Raw genomic sequence first — 24,189 nt, 5'->3', positions numbered from 1 at the left:
TCGCAGTGTAAAAGACTTTGAAAACATTTCTGCCCTAACGTTACTTGACTCGTATTGGCTGTCATGTTTCGGCATTAGGAATGATGATTGTTTTTTAAAGCTGCGAAGTTTATGGTAACTTTATAGGGGATAAATGCTGGCAAATGCTGGCCTCGGCCTCGACCCCCCCCCCCCCCCCCCCCCCACCCCCACCCATAAATATTTTCTCATCGGATCTGCACAAATCACGTAGGTGACCCTTTTAGGTTTTAAAACGGCGAATTTCGCCGAAAGGTGAGGAGTTTTCATGCCTGCTACATAAGCACAACAGTATCGATACGGCAGCTGCTGTATCGATACGCGCATCGTCAGGAGTTCATGACGATGTATCGTTGTATCGATATTCTGAGCACAGCCCTAATTATTATTGTCTTGTATATTGTCTTTTTGTAGTATATACTGTTTTGTGCATGCCTTAAAGTCCCTCTGTGGTGAAAATCAAGATTTTAATATTGTTTATATGTCTATGTGGTGTTTTTAATATGCTTTAAGATAAACCATGTTCAAAATTTTCTCCTAAAAACTGTAGTGAACCAAAGACGCGGTTTGAAGTCGCTAGTGTTTCTGACGTCACAAACTACATTATAACCAACGTGTGATCGTCAACGAGTGGATCTCTGAGCTGGTGTGAGTGAGTGGAGACGGGGCTACTTTGCATATTCATAGAAACGCATATACTAAATGAGGTGAGGTGAGAGTGTAGAGTTGCATTCAAGATATTTTAAGGCATTAATAAATATTTCTCAAGGAAAAAAAACACTTAAATATTTCATTTTGGTGATCAAAAATGAGTTTTAAAGGATAAAATGATTGACTACAGGGGGACTGTAAGATTGAACCACTAGTTAATGAAATCTATATCATGCTTCCTGTCAAATTGATACTTTCTTAACATCATTCAAATTGGGCTATACCACGTCTTTATCATTTCAGTGAGACTCTTGCTACACTAATTCGAGTTTAATGGCACACAAATCTGCGAGCTTGAAATTACAGCCTTTTCATTGGTCAAGCCAAACTCGAGAGGTGTGACCTCTGCAGAAGTAAAAGGGCATTATCTCAGTCTCTCCTCTTGTTGCTGTTTGTTTCTGAAAAGACTGGAGACGCCTGGTCCGACCGCGACGCTGCAGGACCTCACTTTCCCCAGTGCGTAGCCAGAGGGGCTCTAAAGTCAAACTCAAGCTGTAACTTTCTCCCGACAGCAACCGAGTCAGGCTAACATCGCTGAAGTTCATAGTTAGCTGTAGGCCCCTTGTTGCCAATGTGCTTTAAATTAAGAAACTGATGGTTTTCTATTTCAGTAATTTATGTAACATATTCTTGTGATGGCAAAGCTGAATTTTCACCATCATTACTCCAGTCTTCAGTGTCACATGATCCTTCAGAAATTATTCTAATATGCTGAATTGAAGCTTGTCAGGGGTTGTTTGTATAACATATCCAAAGAAGATGCGTGACGCAGAATGAATGATGACAAGACGAAACGATCGTGACAATGCTCAAGAAACATTTCTTATATTTCCAGTTTTTAAAACAGTTGTACTGCTTAATATTTTTGTGTAAACTGTGAAAAAAAAAATATTTTCAGGATTCTTTGATGAATACAACATTCAAAAGAACAGTGTTTATTTGAAATGGGAATCATTTGTAACATTATGACGTTCTTTACTGTCACTTTATTTAAGTGCCCTTGATGAAAACTTCACCTTGTTTATTATTCAATATTAGTTTTTTTTATTTTACTTTTTCACACTAATGTCAAAGTTCAGAGTGATCATCTGTAATTAATCTGCTTAGTAATGGCTCTTTGATTTTAGCCATGTATTAGGTTCAAAGTTCAAGTGTTCTTATATCTCACTGACTCTCATAGTAATGAAATACACTGTACAATAAAGCTCAATTACAACCTGTACTGCACACATGAGCAACAAGAATGTGAAATGAATAGAATAAAAACAAAGATGATTACAATAACATACAAATAATAATTATAGTCATAAATTATCAATATTGGCATGATATCACATCCGCTTCAAATTGTTTGTATCTATGCCAGTTTTTGTTTTAAAACTCCTACCTTTACCTCCTACGCCACATTAATGGCCGAAGTCTCAACCTTTAACAGTGGGTTGAATCTGAACAGTATTGACAGGTTTATGTAATATACATTTGTTTGTCATAATACATGTCATTCTCATGCTTCTGGTCACAGTGGGGGTTTAACAGGCGTGCATTTTAATGATACACCTTACACTAGGCAAACACAATATAAACGCACACAGCGGCAGATGATGGCCTTGTTCACTCCATGTGCAATTAAAATTCTGATGAGGTTTTTGTTCTGGGAGGAAATAGCTCCTTATAGATGAGATCTAATTCTTGCTCTCATGGCTCATTTACTCTCTCATTAATGTTCACATGAGAAAACTGTATGTACAAGTTATTTCGTAATTACACTCTTTAACAACAATGCACATGTGATGTGGCATTTTACTAGCCCCAATAATAATTTTTTTTTTTTTTTTTTTTTTTTTTTTCTAGACAACAAAAATCAGTGGTCCATAATTAATTATTGCCCTTACAGTTAATGCCCTATAATTTTCTCAATGCTATTTATTTATGATTTTTTTTTCACCTTCAATATGTTAATGTAAGCGTAAGTTCTACCTGAAAGACTCAACGTCGTTAATTTATAATCTTGCGCAGCCAATGCGCAGCTTGACATCAAATATAAAAGACCAATCTTATCCTCCTATTTTGCTGCCTGTAGGTGTCATAGCGAAGTTCCCCTCCATCCTCCCCACCATAGATATCATATATAAAGGCTAGATGTCTCGTGCGCGCTGCTGGCCAATGGAGGTCGACGTCCGCACGTGGCGGCCATCTTGCGGCAGTGCGCTCGCTCACTCGTTTAATGGTGCAAATACTTTTAAATAACCATAACTTGCCCAATTTTCTACCGATTTTCAAACGGTTTGGTTTGTTATAAACGTCAGAGATGTAGTTATGACACTACATACATACACTGCATACATATGAAAAATTATAACATACATGTTCAAGCATTCGGAATTATAGCCACGTTAATAACGTTTGTAAGAAACCAAACCGTTTGTAAATCCGTCAATATTTCAGCGAGATATGAGGATTTGTGTGCATGCTGATCACTCACCTTAATGCACAGAGCACTGACATAAGATGGCCGAACGGTGATGCCGGAAGTGACTGCGCCATAAGACATCTAGCGTTTATATATGATATCTATGCTCCCCACCACCACCAGGATGGCTTCTGTCCACTCGTCCGGGGGTAGGCTCCGCCCCTGCCTCTATCAGCAGGCAGGATCTACAAGTTAACTTCAAGACCTGGAAGAAGGACGGGGCCCACGCCAAAGAACTTTGAGAGAGAGCTTGTCGAGGGTTTATTTATTCATTTTGTCTGTAAAATCATTTTACAAAATAAAATTCATTCATACGAGAATCCTCCCGAGTCTTTTTGGTAGAACTGTAATTCTGGTATATGAGACCAAGAAACGGATTTGGATTGCAAAAGAAAACATTTAAGGGTGTGTTCTGTTGCACTTACTGCTGTCACACAAATAAAACCACTTTTCTCTGTTCAGTTTGGTTCTAACACGAATTTTGGTCACTCTGAGTCTTTTTATTTTTATTTTTTATAATAGGTTTAATAAGACTGTACAGTGACAGCACAGCAGTGGTTCACATATGAAAGGATTTGAATTTTTAAAAGCTCTTTGGATAACAGCCCACCATGACATAATTATCCAATTACTAACAAGTAAACAAGCCAATATTCCTGTTGGAATTATTCGCTGAATAAATTCAGAGCGAATGCTTAGGGAAGAGTAAAATAGACTTCCCACTGAATTTCTAGCCTTGTCTCAGGGCACAAGTTGTGTGTTAAAATTGCAAAGAGAAAATGGAACAGATTAAATCTGAAAAAAAAAGCAGATAAATACTCTCAAACAAAAGGTGTAATCACATGCAATCACAGTTTTTATCACATGAATACACCCAGAACATGTAAATAATTTAGCGCTTTGATTGTTATGCAAATAGACTGTGTGTTAGCATGATTATATGCTTGAAAGCTTTTAACCAAAGAAAACAAAGAAATTAATTATTTTCTTAAGCATGGATGCAAAAAAAAAAAAAAAAAAAGAAGACTTACAAATCACTGTAGCTTTGGTGAGTATGAGACTTCTTCTCGGTTACACTATGCAACTATACATTTCAACTAACTCTCATAAGAGTATTAGTATACTGTAGTAGGCTATTAGGTTAGGGTTAGGTGTTTGGTTCAGATTAGTAGAACAAGTTGATGTATTTGCACAGTTACTTATAGTCAGTAGAATGTCTGTTGGGGAGCATCACAATAAAGTGTAAGCAGATATTAAGCAGACATCCTACTAATACTCTAATGACTGATAGTTGGCATGTACACTGTAAAACAATATATGATCAATAAGTTTTGACAACATGTTACACAATTTTCAACTTCAACTTCAAGTTATACAAGATTCAGCTCCTTTTTAAGTCAGTTTAATGTAATTTACTTATATATCCAAGTTGACTGTATTAAAAAAAATTAAGGTATAGTTGCAAAGTTACTTTTAGTAAATAGAATGTCTAAAGTGGATCATTGAAATAAAGTGTTACCAAAAAATCTTACCAACTATATTTTGATTTCGGTAGAGTAGATTATTTAAATTCATATTGCAAATCAAGATGTATTCAAAATAGCCACAAGTTGCACGTTACATTTCTTTTGGCACATTAAATCTTTTTGCTATCTCTTCTCACTTTTTTATGAAAATGATATACTACATACAATTTAGCATAAGACTACAAGTATAAATTTTACCAGCAAGGCAGCCTTTGGTGGCTACTGACAGCCATGAGCAGACTCATCGCATGGACAAATTCTCATAATTCTCAATGATTCCATTGTATCACTGTGTCCAATCACCATATTTAAGGTATGAGAATTTGTGCATGCTATGAGTCTGCTCATGGCTGTTAGAAGCCGCCAAATGCTGCTCAGCTCCCTGCTCCCTTGAAACTATCATCAAACCGTCACCTTGCTCCCAACTCCTACACATCAGCATCTCACAAATTTGCCCATCCAAAAAGCTCTTCATCCTTACACATAAATAATGGAACAAACTCTACACTGAGAATCAGAACATCTGATTTGACAGTTCAAATGAAGTAGAGACACATCTTCTAGACGTAACTATTTCTAGAACTCAAACTCATGCCATTTTATCTTCCTCCTATCCCCACATTTCAAACTATCTGGAACTTCTGAATCATTGCACCTTAAAAATGACTATGGAACCATATTGTGTGCCAAGTTTTTGTTATACCACCCTGCAATTAAAATAATACATCACTGTCACACTTTGCAGCCACTCTTTTTTTTCTTTTTGCAGAAACTTTTTGGTTGAAACTTTGGTAGCCATGGTACATTTTGCCAAATGTGAGTCTAACCTTAACCTTTGATCACCAAAATGATATATTTAAAAGTTTTTATCCTTGAAAAAAAAAAAACTATTCTTGCCTTAAAATATCTTGAATGTAACTCTACACCCTTGCCTCATTTAGTATGCAGTTCTGTGAATATGCAAATTAGTCCCGCCTCCACTCACTCACACCAGCTCAGAGATCCACTCGTTGACGATCACACGTTGTTGTGATCGGTTACAAGGTAGTTTATGACATCAGAAACACCAGCGATTTCTTTTGGTTTTTGGTTCACTGCAGATTTTAGGAGAAAATACTCATAAATGTCTTTGTTCTGCTGAACGAATAGGAAGATATTTTGAAGAAAGTTTGTAACCAGGCCGCATTGGGGCACCGTTGACTTGCATAGTAGGAAACAACATATACTATGAAAGTCAATGGTGGCTCAGAACTGTCCAGTTTCCCACATTATTCAAAATATCTTCCTTTGTATTCAACAGAACAAAGAAATGTATACAGGTTTGGAACAACTTGAGGGTGAGTAAATAATGACAGAATTTAAACTTTTGGGTGAACTATCCCTTTAAAGCGCTGTCAGACCAGGGATCTTTCCTCTCAGCATGCACACGTAATTAGCTCTTTGACACTTGGGAATAACATAAGTCAATTTCCTTTGATTGTTCTAAAGCGAGCCAATCAGTCACACAAGTCCCCTCTAAACTATCATTACTCCATGCAGCTTATGAAGCTCTTCATCGGGAGACACAGATCAGGGGTGCTGGCGCAGAAAGCCAAAGAGGTCTTTTCCTTTAATAATGGAGTAGTGATAAAGTGGAACACAAGGGGTATAATTAAAAAAGGATGAAATTAAAATGACAGCAGGGTATCTGCTATTTCACCTCACTAATTAACGTTACAAATCAACATCAGATAATGCTTAGCCTTAAATTCATATTCACTGCTCACATTAACAATAAGCTTGTGTGCAATTAATACCCTTGTCCTTAGCTGACTTCAGCTCATGGTCACCATTAATCCTGCTTTATCATGTAATGACTATAGCATAATCTTATCATATTCATCCAGCAATAGAGCAGCCAACCACCTGCATGAACGGACTCTTTCAAACGCAATCATTTGGAAAAATAAAGCCTCAAATGAATGAAGTTGAATATGACAAAAGAGAGAAAAGGCTTTATATTTAGTCACTGTAGTCTGTAATACCATTATTAGTTAGTCATAACCTATTCAAGAGTAGCAATCTGTACTGGCACTGTGAAGAAAGGAATATGCAACAATACTGTGGGTCAGAATTCACCTTCTTCAAAATACCTTTTTATGCTGTTTTCTTATTATTCCACATGCAGGAACTCACTGAAACTTATCCACTCCACAATAATATTATCAATCATTCAAAAGCAGACTAATTCAAATCATTTTGCTACAGCTATAGTGAAAAATACTTCATAATCTATTTTCAAAATCCCAGTTTTTGACAAAAAAGTGTTCATGGGTTTCTCCAAAAAGCCTTCAAGTTACATCTTTTTCAAGTTACACAAGGTTTTGCACAAGGTAAATTTAAATGCTAACACTTTACAACAAGGTTCAATTTATTTAAATGAATGCATTATAATCATGAACTAACAAAAAACAACATACACCCTTTATTATTCTAGGCTGATGTATAGACTATTCTTCACTGTTAATTCACGATAAGCCATAATTAACTGCATTTATTGATCTACTGTATGGGTTATGTTAATTTTCACATCTTAATACATTTTTCATCTCACACTGTAAATGTCAACTATTGCAATAACTAAAGCTAACATTTTTGTAAACATTAACATTATTGTAAAGTGCTAGTTTTCAAACTTTAATTTACTAAGTTCTTCTGAATTAAAATGTGTGGGATGTGCACTGGTGAATACCTCTATAAAGTGACTCCATTTTAAGATGGGAATGCATAATTTATTTCATAATGTTTTAAAAGTATTTCTCTGTCACTCCTAGGTCGCCAGTCAAAGCTTCCAGACTGTGAATCACCCATCATATCTTATGCTTAACAACATGCCAATCACTCACACTTATGATGACTGGATCAGGGCATATTGAGCCAATCACTGGATATGATGCTGCACAATAAGCCAATCATTCACCATTATGATAACTGGTTGTGGTTTAATTGAACAGACAGCCAATCGCTGGACACCACATCCTCTAGTCTGGCTTGCTATAAAAATAAATAAGAAAAACCTTACTTGACTAACATGTACGTGAACTTTTCATAATTTTAGGTTCACAATTATATTAACACTTGCATTATATATTAAAAATGCTGTAACTGCTTTTTTCCCCACAATTGTAAACCGCTTTTTGCCTTTCAATTTTAATGTTAATATCAGTGCAGATTCTCTATTAGGCTAATTATATCTCAATAGTTGCATGCATATATAGCTAATAATTATAACAAAATTAGAAAATTACTGTTTAAAATAATTTACCAAAGGACATGATTTTTTTTTCATGTAGTTTACCAAAGGACAATTACCCACACATAAACAATCAAAAAGAATGCGTGACTCTTTCAAAGATCTGCGGAGAGCGCGAGGTAGAATGTGACGTCACCAGTCGCACTTCTTTCCTACTTGTTGGGGAAAGCGCGAGCTACGCTGCCTGGCGCAGAGAGGGGACAGCGCGCGCACGGAGAAAGAATATCAAACACGGTAAGACCTCGCACCTTTTCACTGTTAGCTGTTGCTTCTTTTCTTTTAAAAGTAACATTTGCAATTCGTATATGAATATGCTACTTTTTTTTTTTTTACATTGTTTGTTTTAAATGAAATTATTACATTCTAAATTGTATACATAATTCGCGCATATGTTATAAGTTTCTCAGCGTACATTTGTTTGTACTGTCTGTTTTCTGCAGGATGCCAATGTATTGTATCGCTCTCAGATCTCGTGACGCGCAAAGAGACAGATGAAAGACATCGACCACCTTAGACTCGTGGAGAGATCTGCGAAAGCGAGAGCGCAGCTTTATAAAGTAAAGCACTTATCCCCGGAGGCTCAGCTGTTACAGTATGGAGAACATCACGAGTCCCTTCATCCCAAACCCGACATGCAACTACAGCATGGACTTGTACTATCACAACTCTCACAACCGGAGCGATCTGAACTGCACGCCGCCGGCTGACTACTTCTTTTACGCAGATCTGTACGTGGTTCTCCCGGTCATTTACTCCGTGATATGTGCCGTTGGTCTGACGGGCAACACGGCGGTCATATATGTGATCCTCAAAGCACCCAAAATGAAGACGGTGACCAATATGTTCATTCTGAACTTGGCGATCGCCGACGACCTCTTCACTTTAGTGCTCCCCATCAATATAGCGGAGCATCTGTTACACTACTGGCCGTTCGGTGAAGTGCTTTGCAAAATTATTTTAAGCATCGATCACTATAACATCTTCTCCAGCATCTACTTTCTGACTGTTATGAGTGTGGACCGGTACCTGGTGGTGCTGTCGACCGTGCGCTCCAAGCGCATGCCGTACCGCACGTACCGGGCAGCCAAGATAGTGAGTCTATGCGTGTGGATGCTGGTGATCCTCATCGTCATCCCCTTCACCGTTTTCGCAGAAGTCTACATCAGTCCCGACGACTTCGACAGGAAAAGCTGCGTGCTGAGTTTCCCAAGTCCTGAAAGTTTATGGTTCAAAGCGAGCCGGATTTATACCCTCATACTGGGCTTTGCCATTCCGGTGTCTACAATTTGCATTCTTTACACCATGATGCTGTACAAACTAAGAAACATGCGTCTGAACACCAACGCCAAAGCGCTGGACAAAGCCAAGAAGAAGGTGACTATCATGGTGTTTATTGTACTGGCCGTGTGCCTGTTCTGCTGGACGCCCTTTCACCTCAGCACCATCGTAGCGCTGACCACAGACCTTCGGACCACACCGCTTCTCATCGGCATCTCGTACTTCATTACCAGCCTGAGCTACGCCAACTCCTGTCTGAACCCGTTCCTCTACGCCTTCCTGGACGACAGCTTCAGAAAAGCATTCAAGAAGATGTTAGAATGTAGACCAACCCGAATTTAACACACATTGAAGAGACGAAGAGCTTTATATGTGTGCACCATTCGGAACTGAATTCCAGTTCGATTCTTGGATTTGAATTAAGGTAGCAAACAGGATGCGGGTTTTAGCAATTGGAATATATCTAAATAAAATATAAAATATATTTTGAAATATGTTAAACAAATGTCTAATATTTTATATTTTAATGATTCTGTAGCTTGTGGCCAATTACCAGCCCTGATTAAAATACAGTTAGGCTATGATCAAAACTGAATACCTACTGGCTGTGTTCAGCCCGTATAGACATTTTGTTTTTGAAATCACTGTCGTTCCAATTCAGTATTGTAGTTTCTGCCCAATTAGATTCAAATTCACAGTAAATCACTGTGTCCACTACTTCAGATTCTCCTGTCCCTGTGTGGCTCCCCAATAATAAAAGAAAGTATTTTCCTGACACTAAATTCTAAAGTGAGAGTTTGTCTCCCTCTTGTGCTCTCTCTGTGATGAACTATTTTGAAATGTGCTTCAAAGCATTTCTAACAGCAGTGCCCTGAAAACTTGACCTAGGAATAAAAAAAAAAGGAAAAAAAAGGTGATATCAAGGATGACATCATGTGTTTCTCAAACAGCAGGGAATGGATTCGTGTGTATATATTTGTATAGACCTGCTTTTGTCACATGAAACGTCATCACTTCCGGTCCAGCATCATAGTATCTTAATAGCACTTTTGAGACAGATGTTTAAACGTGCATTCTTTTAATGAATGAATATAAATGTGAAATATTTGTGTTTGTGTATATGAAGAGATGTTGGTCATGTAGATCGATACAGTGAAGCATACTATTATGGCTTTTTAAATACTAGGTCTAAATAAAATGGAATAAATCAATTGTCTTTCATTTAGCCTGATGCAGATGTCAAATATTATTAGTGTTCCTGGACCACAGACTGTAAAAAAATAGTCCTGGACACACTCTCTCTCTCTCTCTCTCTCTCTCTCTCTCTCTCTCTCTCTCTCTCTCTCTCTCTCTCTCTCTCTCTCTCTCTCTCTCTCTCTCTCTCTCTCTTCTGTCACGCGGGGGTTACGCCACCTGGCGGTCTTGAAAAGTAACTAATACTGGGTTTGTGCGCGTTCTTAGAATGCCACAACACTGAGCAAGAGTCACAACATGTCACAATCCGAGTTAGTCGCTCACACACTGAAATAACCTATTTTGAAGAAGCTAGGCCTATATCATTTCAATTACGAACCGAACATCAGCTACATGCCATGGTAGCCATACTGTTCAAATAATAAAATTGTGGTAACTTGGTTTCACAATAAATAAATAAATAAATAAATGAAGAAATAAATGTGTGACAGCTTAAGCTGTCACACATTTATTTATATGCGTGTGTGTGTGTGTGTGTGTGTGTGTGTGTGTGTAGACATTTATATCGGTAACTGCACGCAACAGACAGAAGAGGGCAGCGTGCATTTACGTTTTCCGCATAATATCCCTGCATTTATTTCTACATATAATATCTACAGTTTCTATATTTAAGATCTGAATGGATGAGTCTTAATTAATATTAAACCATACTTACAATTGTCAGTTACATAGTGCCAGTCACGTTTAAAGTGCATTATTATTATTATTATTATTATGCAAGCACACCATTATTTGCATGCTCCTGTCTTTTGATCATTACTAATGTGTTATATTTAAATAATACATATACATATTTAAATAATCAGTTATATTTATCTTAACACACATTCACACAGTCTCTCCAGTTACCTAAAATATATGGCCTAGCTACAGCAACAACAACAACAAAACTTAAGATGTTGATCATTAGCTTGTTGTTGACAACTATGTCACAAAATCAGTAAACAAGTAAATAATAATAATAATAATAATAATAAATAATAATAATAAAAAAGCTTCACCACCTGATGGTAAGACAAGCTAATAGCCAGCTAGAAACCAGTTAGTGTTCCAGGTAACACTTTACAATAACAGGGCATGGATAATCATGTACTAAAACCTGAATTAATAGTTAAGAAACTTGAACTCATGATTAGTGAAGATATGAACTAATCATGAACCAAGAAAGAGTGATCCTTAACTATGAGAGGAGTCATAATGATTCATGCATGAATAACAGCAGCCTTAAACATGTTATTACATGTTTGATAGTTAATGCATTTATTAACGTTTAGGGGTAAAATAAATCATTCAGGCTCTGTAAGAATAAATATGAAATATTTTGACTTTGAAACACATTTAAACAATTTATTAGTCATAATTTAAACTATTGACATCGGCAGCTTCATCATTAACATTACTGAAAGGCACAGGATTAGTTTGACATTAATTTCAGTGATCCTCCTTATCAAACATAGAAAATACTAAAAACACCAATACTTTATCTTAAAAGGTCCTAATCTATTTTGTGGTATTCTCTTTCCCATCAAACAGTTCCTGAAGAATCAGTTCCCCAAAAAACAACTAAACCGGAAACATGAACTAAGGTCAGGGGAACGTTTGCTGGGATCAGTACAGTTCACTCTCCATCCAGACGCAGGCCGTGATGATACTGTACCTCCGTTCTCTGACTTTTAGATAAGCCACGCAACATCACTTAACTGGGCTGAATACTAGTTGTAGTACATGTGTATCTGATTGTAAGTTTATGATAAAACATGAGCTGAAATTGGTAAGTAGTGAATTAATTATGATGTGCCCCCTCAAGTAAAGTCATGACACAGTCATACATTAACAAGCCATTACTTTATGTTAGTGTATGGTTAGTTAATAATGAATTAATTATGATGTGCCTCCTCAAGTTAAGTCATTACACAATGATGCACTTATAAATCATTAACTAAAATATGAATAAACAATAAGAGTGCCATCCTTATTCCTTTACACCCATGGTACAAAAAAACAAAGATAAGAATTTTGTGCAGTTCTTTTATTTATATTTATACAATTAAACATATATGGACTTAAAAGAAAGCCCAAACATACCTGTAAAGACACACATATGGCACATTTATATGTAAAATAGGGCATAAGCTATAAGCGAATGCTAATCAAAGCATTGTGAGGACTGATTTTCCTGCTAAGACCAAACTCACCCTGCAATAAAGCCATAAAACGCACCCTGGACAAAAGATAGCAAAGACAGAGCACAGGACAGACCTGCATTATTGAGTGTGACTTAGCCTGTCCAAACTTTTCTTCTTCCTTATCTCTGCATCCCCCTCTCCCTCCTCCCTTCCTCTTCTCGTGAGTCAAGTCACCAAAAGTTCACTAAGAATGTCTATATATCACATATGATGTGTCTTGTGAATCTATTGTTTTTCCTTTTCATGTTTGATATCATTTTAAGTGTCTCAGTGCGATTGGTAAAATGGTCTTAATTTCATTGCAGTCATTGGTTTAATGAGAAAGATTGAGAACTTAGGAGAATCCTGTTCTCCTCTCTGGGTGATGACTCTTCAAGATATCTCCCGAAACCAGGTGTTACCCTCTGGGGTACATGAACTGACCCAAAACAACTCTAAACAATATTTGTATAACCCTTTTGTTCTGGTCTGGGTATTTAAGGGAAGGTGACAGAGCAGTCTATCACCCCCATACAGGGCTGTTTCAGTGTTTTCCTGTTGGAAAGCCCTGACACATCACTGTGTGTCTCTGTCAGGAATGCATTGCTTACTTTTAGAGTCATCTTTGAGTAAATGATGTAATGTATTTATTATTTCTGAATTGGCTTTTAATCATTTACTTGTGTAATTGGCATGATACATTTTTACCTGACAAATAAATGTTACATCTTGATTCATTCTGCGTTTTTCAGAAATCATTATTTCCAGTAGATTAAAGTGCAGTCTGGTGTTTCCTGTCACTAATTACTAAAGTATTCCTATTACTAAAGTAATATTGAAACTAAATTCCAATGAATTAAGTGAACTTCACTGGAGCGCTGAAAAGACATACACGCATTATTCCTTCGCCCACCATTGGATTCCGTCGTTGGGCCAATGGGTGGTCCTTACAGCATATTCAACAAAACATACATTTAATTATTGTACATAACCTCCAGAAAACTCCCAAATACAACATACATGCAAACATGTCTTTAATTATTAATTCTGTTTACCAAAGCAGTCAACATTTATGAGATTAAAATGCCTGCACTACCATATGAACACAACTAATGTGCCGAGCGAGCACTGAGTGCACTATGAGTGTCCCACCAGAAACAAACCTTACATACTGTAGTTCCGGGAAGAAAAGTAGCTATTACTAAACATAGGCCTAAATTAACTATAAAAATCAGAAAACGGTTTAGATCAAATTAAATTTATTAGTGGTAGTTATTAGTCTATTTTCCACCTTTATTTAGACAAATCTGTGTAGTTAATGGCTAAATAATCATGCGCCATTCCAATTATTTGTTACAAAGCTGCAAATGGCAGATTATGACTTTACAATTTAAATTATGGCAGTATTAAATCATATGTTTAATTCAAATTTAGATTACTTCTTATTTATTCTTACAGAGACTGACTGATTTAGTTTACCCCTAAACGTTAATTAATGCATTAACTATCAAACATGTACTAACATGTTTAAGGCTGCTGTTATTCATGCATGAATCATTATGACTCCTGTCGTAGTTAAGGATTGCTCTTCATTGGTTCATGATTAGTTTATATCTTCACTATTCATGAGTTCATGTTGAAGTAACTATTAATTCAGGTATTATTACATGATTATTCATGCCCTGTTATTGTAAAGTGTTACCGTGTTCCAAAACAGCTAGTTTAATCAGGATTTTCCTGATACTTTTAAATAGTGACACTAGATGGCAGTCATACACTTCACTTTTAGTTATTGTGCTCTATGACTTGACACCTGTGAGGATATCTTGTGCCATCGGCTGCTGATCTTTGGCAAAACTGTGACACAAATTGATTTTGTCCCTGCAATTGCATGCATGACCATAATGACAGGCATTAGACATTAAGAGTGATCCTGTGTCCTTGTAATGTTGATGTTATTAGGGTTCCAAAGGAAAAGCTTTGGAGTTGACTGGCATGTTGCATTGATTGTGATTCGGTCACATTGCTGTAATTGACTTTGTGACATTCCGTTCCAAACACTAGAGACGCTGGCCTTTGATTTGCCCATCACCTGCATCCGACATTGAAGCCCCCGCTGTATTCTGTCTCCACAAGTCAAACACTTGAACACACAGGGGGAACCTCCTGCAAACTTCAATTATGTCCTAGCCTCCGTACCCTCACAAATCAATGACATCGACTAACTGTTGACGAGATTTGCATCCTGTCTCGGGGAATGTGTCTATCTGCGATGAACGAATGGATGGTTGCACAGAGAATGATCTCATTGTGTTTCTCTGCACAGCTGGGTTTAAGAGTGTGTGTTATTGTAAGGGTCAATACAGGTGAAGGCAGGATTCGATTCAATGCAGAAAGAGCGGTAAGTTTGTTACAGACGCATTGAGTGGATATTGTGATGAAACTCGCATTTCATCCTGAGTCATCTGCCAGCTGCCTCCTCCTCTGCTTTGGAAATGTGGATCGCAATATCATCCGCTTGTTCACAATACAAATGGGCTACTGGCTCAAACAGCCCAGCATGGAAACCCTCACTGGCCAATTATAAGCTCTGACTGTGTTCTATATGATGAGAGGCTCTTAAATCAATTCCGCATCGCACTGATGTCTGGACTGACTCATGGTGCCAACATGCAGATGCGGATTTAACAAGCTCCCATCCTGTCTGGCTCACGTCCATTCCCAACAATTAACATTTCAGTTATGTGGCATTGATTCAGCTGTAAACAAGGCATATTCTCCTCTAGGCAGAAGATAAAAACGATGGATGCCATTTAATGCAACATTTTCAACCTAGGCTCATTGGAAATATGCGACTCTGGCTACATTTCTGCAAAACTGCAAAATGTACTTGTACGTTTCACTGCAGGTTCCCTCTGAAATAAACACCAGAGGCAGTAAAACAGCAACAACTTTTCTTCAGTTTTCACACAAATTATGATTATGGGGCAAATTATCGATTAATAAAGACTTATACAGCATTGTAGTACATGCAATGCAGAGCCCTCAGATGTGAAACATCATGGTATCATCACTTATATTGCTATGTTAACAAGTCATAAGGCTCGTGGAGACCTTTCTCATCTCCTGATGTAACATTTGCTTCTGTTTTCTGTCTATTGATCTGGGAAGACTTATAAATAAAAAAAATTGATCACCAACATACAAATGACAAATGAGCCTGCCGGAATGGATCTGGATTACAGTGTTTCCATGGTACCCAAAACACTTATGAACTTGGTGAAACCTTAAACGACTTCATGTCGACATAGTCTACCATTTTGTGGCATATAAGAATTTTTTGAAACAAGTAGGTCTATAATATTTAGAGATAAAGCTATCTGTTAGCATTCCCATTCCTCTCAAGGTAGCTCAGCTAAGGACCCGTAGGAATTTTGCACTTTGAAATCTCCATCTTTGCTCATGGTCACTTGCTCTGTTTGTTTCTTCTAACTTGTAAATGCCATGTGACTAAATACTGATGAAAATCAAGATGTACACTGTTCAAAAGCTGATCAGATTTTTTTATGTTATTGAAAAAAGTCTTAAGCTTGAGGCTTAATTTATTTGATCAAAAACACAGTGAACATTGTAAAATTGGGAAATTGTTTTACAATTAAAAATCACTTATCTATTTTAATATTTATTTTAATGTAATTTATGAATTTACAGCAGTTATTACTCCAGTATCAGATGGTCATTCAGAAATCATTCTAATATGCTGATTTGCTGCTCAAGAAACATTTATTATCAATGTCGAAAACAGTTGTGCTGGTTTTTTATGACATTTTTTCAGGGTCCTTTGATTAACATTTATTTAAAATAAATTTGATCAGTTTAATGCATCATGCATCTTACATGTAGATCACTACTGACTCATTAACATAAAAAAACAGCAAACAGGGGGCCGTTTCAAAATTTTAAGAGACCACAAAATATAATATAATATAAAATAATATAATATAATATAACATGATATAATATGACAAAACATAACATAACAATTGACAAATTGAGAAACATGCTTTTTTGGACCCTGCTATAGCTGGGTAGCTTGGGCAAACCATACTTTGCTAACCTAACCAGCTAAACCTTGACTAACAATGATCTTTATTTATACACAATAGTTTAAAACTAATGAATTTCTTCTCAGACATTTCCCGTAAACGCTTATCTGCCCTTCAGTTCTTGGGTGAGGTGAAAACAGTTCACACTGAAAGACATAACAGATAGATATCTCATCTAAAACTTAAGTGGAAAAATGCATCACACAAAGGTGTTAACCCCACTTTATTTGTAAGGTGTTTCTTCAGTGTCATAAATCAATCCTTTGGGATTTGTGGGAAGCAGAATAAAGTGAATTTGAACACAGCAATATAGTGACGCAGGCCTCTACAGCCTCCTGACCTGTGTGTAGACCCCAGACGCAGCTAATACCTCCACAGCAGCCAGAAGAAATATGTCTCCCTGCTGACCATTAAATTATGGGGGCTGTATCCCTCGGTTTTAGCCTTGGGACATGGAGGTGTGTATGTGTGCGTGAGTGAGGCCACATAAGCATCAGTCTGCTGCACTTTTTATTACCCCACACGTCTTCTTGCTGTCACCGCATTGCTGATACTAAGACATCATGGATTCACTTGGCATACACATACACACACACAGCATAAACACACACAGGTTGATTTACATCAAACAATCCATCTATTTGTGGTCCTTCATTGACTGATGGTGTTCAAGCCTCCACAACTTCATCCCTTGGTCAATACTGAGCACATAAATCATAAGTCACAAACTGTAGTATTATAACCCAGTTATGGGGATTGGTTTGAGAAATGACAGAGTTGAGAGAGGGGGAGGGATCCATGATTTTCACCAAATGGTAGCCTGCGCTAATCGAGAGGAGTAGAGAGTGCTAAAGCACTAATGAATTGGCGTTATGTGACGTCAGAGGGTGGCACTTTCTTATATATATATATATATATAAATGCATAGACTTCTTCAATCGTTCTCAGCTGGGTTTTTTTGTGTGTTTTTTTTACTCCAGGAGCCAGATGTTATGATGAATATTATGTGGCGACCCACAGTGGCTGAACTTTGTTTTAAAAAATGGGTGGGACAGAAGTGTGTGTGTGTGTGTATATACAGTGAGGAAAATAAGTATTTGAACACCCTGCTATTTTGCAAGTTCTCCCACTTAGAAATCATGGAGGGGTCTGAAATTGTCATCGTAGGTGCATGTCCACTGTGAGAGACATAATCTAAAAAAAAAAATCCAGAAATCACAATGTATGATTTTTTAACTATTTATTTGTATGATACAGCTGCAAATAAGTATTTGAACACCTGTCTATCAGCTAGAATTCTGACCCTCAAAGACCTGTTAGTCTGCCTTTAAAATGTCCACCTCCACTCCATTTATTATCCTAAATTAGATGCACCTGTTTGAGGTCGTTAGCTGCATAAAGACACCTGTCCACCCCATACAATCAGTAAGAATCCAACTACTAACATGGCCAAGACCAAAGAGCTGTCCAAAGACACTAGAGACAAAATTGTACACCTCCACAAGGCTGGAAAGGGCTACAGGGAAATTGCCAAGCAGCTTGGTGAAAAAAGGTCCACTGTTGGAGCAATCATTAGAAAATGGAAGAAGCTAAACATGACTGTCAATCTCCCTCGGACTGGGGCTCCATGCAAGATCTCACCTCGTGGGGTCTCAATGATCCTAAGAAAGGTGAGAAATCAGCCCAGAACTACACGGGAGGAGCTGGTCAATGACCTGAAAAGAGCTGGGACCACCGTTTCCAAGGTTACTGTTGGTAATACACTAAGACGTCATGGTTTGAAATCATGCATGGCATGGAAGGTTCCCCTGCTTAAACAAGCACATGTCAAGGCCCGTCTTAAGTTTGCCAATGACCATTTGGATGATCCAGAGGAGTCATGGGAGAAAGTCATGTGGTCAGATGAGACCAAAATAGAACTTTTTGGTCATAATTCCACTAAACGTGTTTGGAGGAAGAAGAATGATGAGTACCATCCCAAGAACACCATCCCTACTGTGAAGCATGGGGGTGGTAGCATCATGCTTTGGGGGTGTTTTTCTGCACATGGGACAGGGCGACTGCACTGTATGAAGGAGAGGATGACCGGGGCCATGTATTGCGAGATTTTGGGGAACAACCTCCTTCCCTCAGTTAGAGCATTGAAGATGGGTCGAGGCTGGGTCTTCCAACATGACAATAACCCGAAGCACACAGCCAGGATAACCAAGGAGTGGCTCTGTAAGAAGCATATCAAGGTTCTGGCATGGCCTAGCCAGTCTCCAGACCTAAACCTAATAGAGAATCTTTGGAGGGAGCTCAAACTCCGTGTTTCTCAGCGACAGCCCAGAAACCTTACTGATCTAGAGAAGATCTGTGTTGAGGAGTGGGCCAAAATCCCTCCTGCAGTGTGTGCAAACCTGGTGAAAAACTACAGGAAACTTTTGACCTCTGTAATTGCAAACAAAGGCTACTGTACCAAATATTAACATTGATTTTCTCAGGTGTTCAAATACTTATTTGCAGCTGTATCATACAAATAAATAGTTAAAAAATCATACATTGTGATTTCTGGATTATTTTTTTTTAGATTATGTCTCTCACAGTGGACATGCACCTACGATGGCAATTTCAGACCCCTCCATGATTTCTAAGTGGGAGAACTTGCAAAATAGCAGGGTGTTCAAATACTTATTTTCCTCACTGTATATTACAATTACAATCCTTTGGGATTTGTGGGAAGTTAGTCCTAACTTCTAACAATAACAATATAGACTACAATATACAATATAACTATATAGACTTCTAGACTAACAAGTTAGTCCCAAAATTCTTCACATTAGTGAATAAATATGTAGATTCACACAAAAAGCTAGTGTGCCTTAATGGTGTGGTGGTAGAACTTCTGGGTTCTAATCCACCCTTCTATAGTTTTTTTTTTTTTTTATTAAAACCAAAGGTGTTCATCAGTGATTGTATATCAAGAGCATGGACATGTTTGTGTGCATTTTTGTTTTGTGATTTCACCGGAAGGAACAGAGTCACTGCAATGGCGTTAAGACTGCTTAGTGTGAGCATGAGCGCCAAGAGAACTGATAACAACAGCAAGCATGATTTCAAAAACAACACATTCCAGCGATAGATCACCTCTTATTTAAACAAATGAATGAATTACTAATCAAATGAAGATGTTTCATTTGTATTAGGTACATCCGTGCCACAAGATGTTTCAAAAAGTGGTGGGGACAATATAGACCCTGGCAAAAATTGGTGGGTATGTCCCACCTGCAAATTACGCCTATGGACCACACAGTTCACATGTACATCATACATAAACAATAATGTCCTTAATATCAAACTTGTATGTGTTGTGACACATTCCTCCCATAACCATCATTACAATTTTGTGTGACTTGTGCCACAGTAGACCTTCTGTTGGCTTGGGCATCATTATTCATACATCATGAATAATACACAATTGTCCTTGACGATCACATCACATTTTATTCATCGTTACAATTCTTTCTATGAAATAAATCCTTTCCTTGGTCTGTGGTGATAAAGTAGATTCAAAAGCACATCTACATCCACCCGTTTTTGAACGCATGATGTTTTTAGTGTCTGTGCTAATTCAAGTGCTGAAATTTCATCTGTTCCAGATGCTGGAAGTCTAAAATGCATATGGATCTCGGCTCAGTGTAAGGAGCCACTCAAGAGCCCCCTCTGTCAAATTGAAATTAGATCAATCTTATATTTAGTGTATTGCTATTTAAATTATGTTTCATAAACAAAGTTTGAGAGGATATTTCAAATAATCAATCTAATCAACTTGTCATCAAACAATTACCATACCTACCCTATCAGCATGAGAGGAAGCATATATATATATTCACTCTGTCAACTCACCTAACATTGCTTGACAGTTTTCAGCATCCCTCCACCACCCCGACTCCTCACTCCTCACTTGGCTTGTTCTTTCACAGACAGGAATACGGGGGAAGTACTCTGGGTTCGCTTCACTATTGATCACTATTCCACTTCGTTCCCCAGGCAAAAGACTTGCATCATCCTTTTAAAAAGCTTGCTCTGAAGAAAAGAGAGAGAAAATATTTTTTATTTAATACTGTCCTGAATAAGACATTTTACATAAAATACGTTTACATATAGCCCACAAGACAAAAAATAGCTGAATTCATAAAAATGACCCCTCTCAAATGTTTACACACCCTTGATTCTTAATACTGTGTGTCTTTGCCCAGATGATCCACAACTGTTTTTTTGTTTGTTTTTTGTGATGGTTGTTCTTGAGTCCCTTGTTTGTCCTGAGCAGTTAAACTGCCATTTTTTCATTTAGTACAGCCCTTCGGAAGCAACAGAAGATACTTACATGTGTCCCGGAAGACAACTTAAGTACAATTTACCTTGATCTTCAAATTCAAAATGTTTTCAACATTGAATGAGTCTTCTGAAAGAATCTGTTGAAAAATCCACAAAAAAGCATTGAATTGCACAGTGTGTAACACGTGACAACGAAATCATCCCAGCTCTCTATTGTTTGTTCTTTAATAAGACAAAAACAAAACATGACACCATTGACATCAGTAGGCTGCAACATTTTCTGGATTTAAGGCTGTTGAGTATAACTTTAAAATATTAATCTCAAATGCTTGAATGACATCAATTGCATCAATGGCAAGGTGACACTATAATGTCAAAGTAATTTTTCATTCTACATTATAATTCATTCAGTTTACTTTTCATCAAAAGCAAACAACAGATAGTCCCATGTTTAATTCAGTTCCAGAATGCAAGGAACCTCAAGGGAATAGTGGAAAAAAGTTATCAAGGACAAGTATGATGCTATGCAAAACCAGTCAATGTTTTGTTACTAAGCTACACCGTGTCCTAACTACACGCGACGCGACGCTGTGACACGCGATAAAAGGTATCTTTTCCATGTTAATCAGAGTTTTTGTCCTTCCCAGCCGTGACGGCGACACGCGACGAGAAACGGTTTCTATTTTTCTGCGACGTCGCGGCTGGAACAACAAACACAAAGTGTGGCAATGATAATCTCAGGTACGGTTTATGTGCTTTATTTAATGTTAAAAGTGTGTAATGTGACTTTGAATATCATTTAGTGCTCCCAGGTTTGTAGCTGTAAAAGCAACAATGGATAATTCACCTCAGATCTTGAAATTAAACAAATGGAAACAAGAACGTTCAAATTGTGAACAAACAAGTGTATTCTTTGACAGATTATTTTAGTAACTCAGTAGCCTATGTATTTTTTAATAATGTTTAAATGGTGTAATATTTGTGAATATGATTATGTTGCCTACTTATCCCATTTTCTTGCGATTGCCGTCAAGATTACTATCTGGTGCTGTGCACTTGCCGCTAGACTTTGATGCATTTCGCAGTCGCTCTATTGGGGACTGACAAATTATTTGTTGCTAGAATCTTTTCGCATCGCGTCTGGTTAGACACGGTGTATCTCAGCTAATTATCTTCATTCTTGATTTCTATTGCTATCCTGCCCTTTGGAACATTCTTGCTTTGGAAATAATTTTAGAAACAGCCTAATGTCTTTCTCAAGGGTAATGTTTCATTCAACAAAATTAAAAGCGCAGCCTTCAGGCCTTCATAGCAAAGTATTCCTCAGATCCGTTAACCTGGAAAGTTGCAACCCTGTTAGATTGCTGCAGTTATATAAGCTGTCTATCTCTTCATTGCTACACAATGTATATAACATCCGTTGTTGCACTGACTCTTGAAGGTTTTTTGCACAAAATCAGTATGTTCACAGAATAGGTTCATCCTCGAAGGACAAACTGAGTGAATGATTCGGTTCAAATCCTTTTGACTCTCTTTACTCTTTTTGTAAACATTTTCTGTATTCCCTTTTGTCTTTTTGGGGTTTTGTGAGTATTACTGTGCATACATGTTTTTTTTTTTTTTCTGATATTTATTATATAGTGGATATAAAAGTCAATTAAAGTGTAGGCTTGCTTATTTGTCAGCAAAAATCTGCCGGATGATGCCTTTTGCCAGCTTTTGCTAGCTCCAGGGCTTTCGTGAAAACTACAGACTGTAATTCCGCATTTTTGTATCCCCGTATACGGACAGTCTGGCCAACAGAAGGATTTTAACAAAACAGTTATTGTAAGAGTAAGTTTATCACTGAACATTGTACCACACTTTGTCTAAACTTTAAAAAGCAATACGGCAAAAATTTACTGTGGAAATCCAGAGGTCTCGCGATAGCACAATTTGAATTGCTCAGCGAGTTACTCTGGCATTGAGTAATGATGCTCATTAACTATGCCCTTGTAGCCGAGCTGCACCAATCGCGGGCCAGAGGCGAGCTAAACAGATGACGAAAGCATTAGTGACAGCGCAATCATGACAGCGATTGGTCGTAGTGTTATCCAATTGCGAGCAGTGAGATTTTCAAATGCATGCTTGGAGCTAAACAGATGATGAAAGCATGACAGTGCAATCACGACCGTGATTTGTCGCAGTGTTATCCAATTGCGTGCAGTGAGATTTCCAAATGCATGCTTGGAGCTAAACAGATGACAACAGCGCTAGTGACAGCGCAATCACGACAGTGATTAGTCGTAGTGTTATCCAATTGCGTGCAGTGAGATTTTCAAATGCATGCTTGGTGCCGCTCCTTGAGTTGGGCGATTTTCATTACTGGATGCCAGACCCTTAATCTTTCAGATTTGGGTCTGGATTTCCAGGCTAGCAAAAATTAGGGATGCAACAAAATAAAAAATGCCAATCGAACTGAGGCGGCTACAGTGGTCACTGATCTGTCATGCCATATTAAAGAGCGCCAAAACAACATTTATTGTTTGCATTTTGTAATAAAATAGAAAGGATTTTAAAGTTGAGACTTTGCTTCAAATTAAAAGTAACAAAACTTTTTGCGATTTTTGGATGGCAGGCACGCTACAAATGTTTAGTGAAGTTTTGTTCACACATCAACAGAAAACAGCACAGACTAAAAGATTTTAGATTTAGGAAACCATGTCCTTACCAATTAAATATGAATAATGTCAATCCAAAGCTAGTGTCCACACAGCTGACATGTTTAACAGTTGTTTATCCATGTTGTGTCATGAAATAGACGCTGAACACAGTCAAAACGTGCCACCGGAGAAGCGCTAATTAAATGTCTGTTTCGGTCACTGATTTCAGCCCTCCATAAACCATTTCGGCCCGAAATCAAAAAGAGTTGTTTTGACAAAATGTCGGTGCATGTAAAAAAATACTATGGCAACAGCTTTCTTCCTGGCACGCCACAACGTTTTGGTTCGAGGAGTTGGGAAGACAGTACTCTCCATTCTTTTTTCCCGAATTAACTGATCGGTAGTTTCTT

The 24,189-nt window shown here is 37.6% G+C and overlaps 1 protein-coding gene across 2 annotated transcripts; it reads left to right on the top strand.

Annotated features, from left to right (window-relative positions):
* The first annotated feature begins 8,127 nt into the window (after positions 1–8,127).
* On the top strand, positions 8,128–10,504 carry npbwr2b (neuropeptides B/W receptor 2b). 2 transcript variants are annotated; one of them, XM_084098540.1, is made up of 2 exons: positions 8,128–8,251; positions 8,458–10,504. In XM_084098540.1, the coding sequence occupies exon 2, from the start codon at positions 8,612–8,614 to the stop codon at positions 9,635–9,637; it is 1,026 nt and encodes a 341-aa protein (XP_083954666.1). In that variant the 5' UTR covers positions 8,128–8,251; positions 8,458–8,611; the 3' UTR covers positions 9,638–10,504. The 2 variants fall into 2 exon arrangements, with proteins under 2 accessions (XP_083954666.1, XP_083954667.1); XM_084098541.1 differs by having other exon boundaries at positions 8,205–8,251; positions 8,485–10,184.
* Positions 10,505–24,189: the final 13,685 nt, after the last annotated feature.

This window comes from Abramis brama, assembly GCF_963993115.1.
Source record: "Abramis brama genome assembly, chromosome: 22".
Classification (NCBI taxonomy): Eukaryota; Metazoa; Chordata; class Actinopteri; order Cypriniformes; family Leuciscidae; genus Abramis; species Abramis brama.
This window is presented reverse-complemented; position numbering and strand designations above follow the sequence as displayed.

Excerpts from the sequence above, each read along its gene's own strand:
- npbwr2b (XM_084098540.1), top strand. The coding sequence starts at position 8,612 with ATGGAGAACATCACGAGTCCCTTCATCCCAAACCCGACATGCAACTAC.